The 4,265-nt window shown below is 39.2% G+C and overlaps 2 protein-coding genes across 7 annotated transcripts in view; one reads left to right on the top strand and one right to left on the bottom strand.

Moving 5' to 3' along the window:
• Nucleotides 1–4,265, top strand: part of EIF5B (eukaryotic translation initiation factor 5B) — a 128,137-nt gene that overhangs the window by 92,619 nt on the left and 31,253 nt on the right. The gene's annotated exons all lie outside the window — the stretch shown is intronic.
• The window catches only part of REV1 (REV1, polymerase (DNA directed)), a 95,976-nt gene that overhangs the window by 15,864 nt on the left and 75,847 nt on the right, over nucleotides 1–4,265 (bottom strand). For all 6 annotated transcript variants that reach the window (XR_824311.1, XM_010829635.1, XM_010829636.1 and 3 more), the window contains one exon: nucleotides 4,097–4,216. Coding sequence is in view for 5 of the 6 variants with exons in the window: in XM_010829635.1 (XP_010827937.1) it covers nucleotides 4,097–4,216 (120 nt within the window). In the remaining variant the exon portion in view is untranslated. The remainder of the gene's footprint in view (nucleotides 1–4,096; nucleotides 4,217–4,265) is intronic.

Raw genomic sequence — 4,265 nt, forward strand, 5'->3', positions numbered from 1 at the left:
TTCAGGTGGCCAAAGTATCAGAGTTTCAGCTTCAGCATCAGTCCTTCCAATGAATATTCAGGACTGACTTCCTTTAGGATGGACTGGTTGGATCTCCTTGCAGTTCAAGGGACTCTCAAGAGTCTTCTCCAACACGACAGTTCAAAAGCATCAATTCTTTGGCACTCTGCTTTCTTTATAATGCAACTCTCAAATCCATACATGACTACTGGAAAAACCATAGCTTTGACTACATGGACCTCTTTTGGCAAAGGAATGTCTATGTTTTTTAATACGCTGTCTAGATTGATCATAGCTTTTCTTCCATGGAGCGATTCTTTTTTAATTTCATGGTTGCACTCACCACCTGCAGTGATTTTGGGGTCCAAAAAAACACAGTCTCTCACTGTTTCCCTATTTATTTGCCATGAAGAGATTGGACCAGATGCCATGATATCAGTTTTCTGAATGTTGAGTTTTAAGCCAACTTTTTCACTCCCCTCTTTCACTTTCATCAAGAGGCTCTTCAGTTCTTCTTCACTTTCTGCCATTAAGGGTGGTATCATCTGCAAATCTGAGGTTATTGCTATTTCTCCTAGCAATCTTGATTCCAGCTTGTGCTTCATTTAGCCTGGCATTTCTCATGATGTACTCTGCATATAAGTTAAATAAGCAGGGTGACAATATGCAGCCTTTACGTACTCCTTTCCTGATTTGGAACCAGTCTGTTGTTCCATGTCCAGTTCTAACTGTTGCTTCTTGACCTGCATACAGATTTCCCAGGAGGTAGGTCAGGTGGTCTGGTATTCCCATCTCTTTCAGAATTTTCCAGTTTGTTGTGATCCACACAGTCAAAGGCTTTGGCATAGTCAATAAAGCAGAAATAGATGTTTTTCCAGAACTCTCTTGCTTTTTCCATGATCCAGTGTGATGTTGGCAATTTGCTCTCTGGTTCCTCTGCCTTTTCTAAAACCAGCTTGAACATCTGGAAGCTCACAGTTTACGAACTGTTGAAGCCTGGCTTGGAGAATTTTGAGCATCACTTTACTAGCGGGTGAGATGAGTGCAATTGTGCAGTAATTTGAGCATTCCCTGACAATGCCTTTCCTCGGGATTGGAATGAAAACTGACCTTTTCCAGTCCTGAGGCCACTGCTGAGTTTTCCAAATTTGCTGGCATATTGAGTGCAGCACTTTCACAACATCATCTTTTAGGATTTGAAATAGCTCAACCAGAATTCCATCACCTCCACTAGCTTTGTTCGTGGTGATGCTTCGAAGGCCCACTTGACTTCGTGTTCCAGGATGTCTGGCTCTAGGTGAGTGATCACACCATTGTGATTATCTGAGTCATGAAGATCTTTTTTGTACAGTTCTTCTGTGTATTCTTGCCACCTCTTCCTAATATCTTCTGCTTCTGTTAGGTCCATACCATTTCTGTCCTTTATTGAGCCCATCTTTGCATGAAATGTTCCCTTGCTATCTCTAATTTTCTCGAAGAGATCCCTAGTCTTTCCCATTCTGTTGTTTTCCTCTATTTCTTTGCTTCAGGCTTTCTTATCTCTTCTTGCTATTTGGAACTCTGCATTCAGTTGCTTGTATCCTTCCTTTTCTCCCTTGCTTTTCGCTTCTCTTCTTTTCACAGCTGTTTGTAAGGCCTCCCCAGACAGCCATTTTGCCTGTAGTCATTTCTTTTCCCTGGGGATGGTCTTGATCCCTGCCTCCTGCACATGTCACGAACCTCTGTCCATAGTTCTTCAGGCACTCCATCAGATCTAATCCCTTGACTCTAATGTCTCTTCCACTGTATAATTGTAAGGGATTTGATTTAGGTCATACAAAAATGGTCTGGTGGTTGTCCCTACTTTCTTCAATTTAAGTCTGAATTTGGCAATAAGGAGTTCATGATCTGACCCACAGTCAGCTCCTGGTCTTGTTTTTGTTGACTGTACAGAGCTTCTCCATCTTTGGCTGCAAAGAATATAATCAATCTGATTTCAGTATTGACCATCTGGTGATGTTCATGTGTAGAGTCTTCTCTTGTGTTGTTGGGAAGAGTGTGTTTGCTATGACCACTGAGTTCTCTTGGCAAAACTCTATTTGCCTTTGCCCTGCTTCGTTTTATATACTCCAAGGCCAAATTTGCCTGTTACTCTAGGTATTTCTTGACTTCTTACTTTTGCATTCCAGTTCCCTATAATGAAAAGGACGTCTTTTTTGGGTGTTAGTTCTATAAAGTCTGGTAGGTCTTCACAGAACAGTTCAACTTCAGCTTCTTCAGCACTACTGGTTGGGGCATAGACTTGGATTACTGTGATACTGAATGGTTTGCCTTGGAAACAAACAGAAATCATTCTGTCGTTTTTGAGATCGCACGCAAGTACTGCATTTTGGACTCTTCTGTTGACTATGATGGCTACTTCGTTTCTTCTAAGAGATTCTTGCCCATAGTAGTAGATATAACGGTCATCTGAGTTAAATTCACCCATTCCAGTCCATTTTAGTTTGCTGATTCCTAAATGTTGATGTTCACTCCTGTCATCTCCTGTTTGACCACTTCCAATTTGCCTTGATTCATGGACCTGACGTTCCAGGTTCCTATGCAATGATGCTCTTGACAGCACCGGACTTCACTCCCATCACCAGTCACACCCACAACAGGGTGTCGTTTTTGCTTTGGCTCCGTCTCTTCATTCTTTCTGGAGTTATTTCTCCACTGGTCTCCAGTAGCATATTGAGCACCTACTGACCTGGGGAGTGCATCTTTCAGTGTCCTACTTTTTGCCTTGTTGTACTGTTTATGGGGTTCTCGAGGCAAGAATACTGAAGTGGTCTGCCATTCCCTCCTCTGGTGGACCATGTTTTGTCAGACCTCTCCACCATGACCCATCCGTCTTGGGTGGCCCCACAGGGCATGGCTTATAGTTTCATTAAGCACATTCTTAGATTTATTTACTAGGGAGTCAAGTGGCTTTAGAACTAATCCATCATAAAATGGTATTTGGGTCCTTTAATAACTTTGGCCTATGACAGATACTTCTTAGGCTTAAGAACATGGATTCAAAAATACCACTGAACCTTTTAACAAACTTTCCCTAAAAATATACTGTCTTGAATGTTCCCACCACAAATACACAGGAGTTTTGTGAAGCTAACACAAGCTGCTTTACAAAAAGTGGACAGGATTATCTGAAATGGTATCATGGATTACTATAAGCTTCAGAGAAATTTCTTTTTTAAATTTATTTTTTAATTGAAGGATAATTGCTTTACAGAAAGAACTTTCTTAGAAAGAGGTATCACCATAGAAAGCATGTCTAAATATTTAATAAAAGTGAAGTGAATTCCCTACACACAAAATTTACACCTGTTCAAGGGCCTCAAAGGGCAACGATTTTCCCTTTATAGCTGGTTACACTTGATGATTTTTCCGTAGAGAAGAGCTCTGCACGCTCGGGCAGCCAGGCACAGAAGAGCACAGTAACTAGCCGTGCCGCCCAGTGGGGAGGAAGGTGTGCCCTTCTAGACATTTCACTCCTGAGTTAACAGAACTTAATACTTCGTTTTAGGTTTTCTTCTTCCTGATATGCTTCAAATATTTTCTACTTTTAAAACTACTTGCTTACTAAACTCAGAAACATATTGCTAGCTTGGCAGGACAATTTTGTAAACAGGGGAATCAACTGTCAAAACTTTATCTTGGGCCTATATGTACACTAACTATTTCAGTTCTGATTTATTTAAAGGATCAAAAGTCAGTTTCATCATATTCTCTTAAATATGACTTCTTAGAATTCCTTGACCTTGGTACTTTAGAAATACTTAAATACTTGAAATAAAACACACGAGAGGCAAAACTACTATATTAAGGTTCTGATAAATCAACTGAAGGGGTATTTACTGTGGTGTTGTGAATTTTGTTTACCATGGCACACAATAAAGATTAAAAAAATTTAAATCAAAACTAATACAATTATGTGAAGTTTAAAAATAAAATAAAATTAGAAAAAAAAAATTTAAATCATGTTTTGGAAAAGAGAGATACATTATACGTCTATACAAAGCACCGATGAATATTTACAACAAATAAAAGTTAAAAAGAGATGCTCTATATTTACCTGGTAGGTTAGTAACTAGCTGACCTCTGATAAAATCATCTACTTCTTCTGGTTTTAAGTGGTATTGGCCATCTGGTTTTGCTTTTCTAGTTGCCATTCTAGCCAGTAGAATATTAGAACCTATAAAAAAAATTAAAAAAAAAAAAAAAAAAAAAATTTAAAAAAAAAT

This window comes from Bison bison, unplaced genomic scaffold (assembly GCF_000754665.1).
Source record: "Bison bison bison isolate TAMUID 2011002044 unplaced genomic scaffold, Bison_UMD1.0 scf7180017864508, whole genome shotgun sequence".
In the NCBI taxonomy this organism is placed as follows: Eukaryota; Metazoa; Chordata; class Mammalia; order Artiodactyla; family Bovidae; genus Bison; species Bison bison.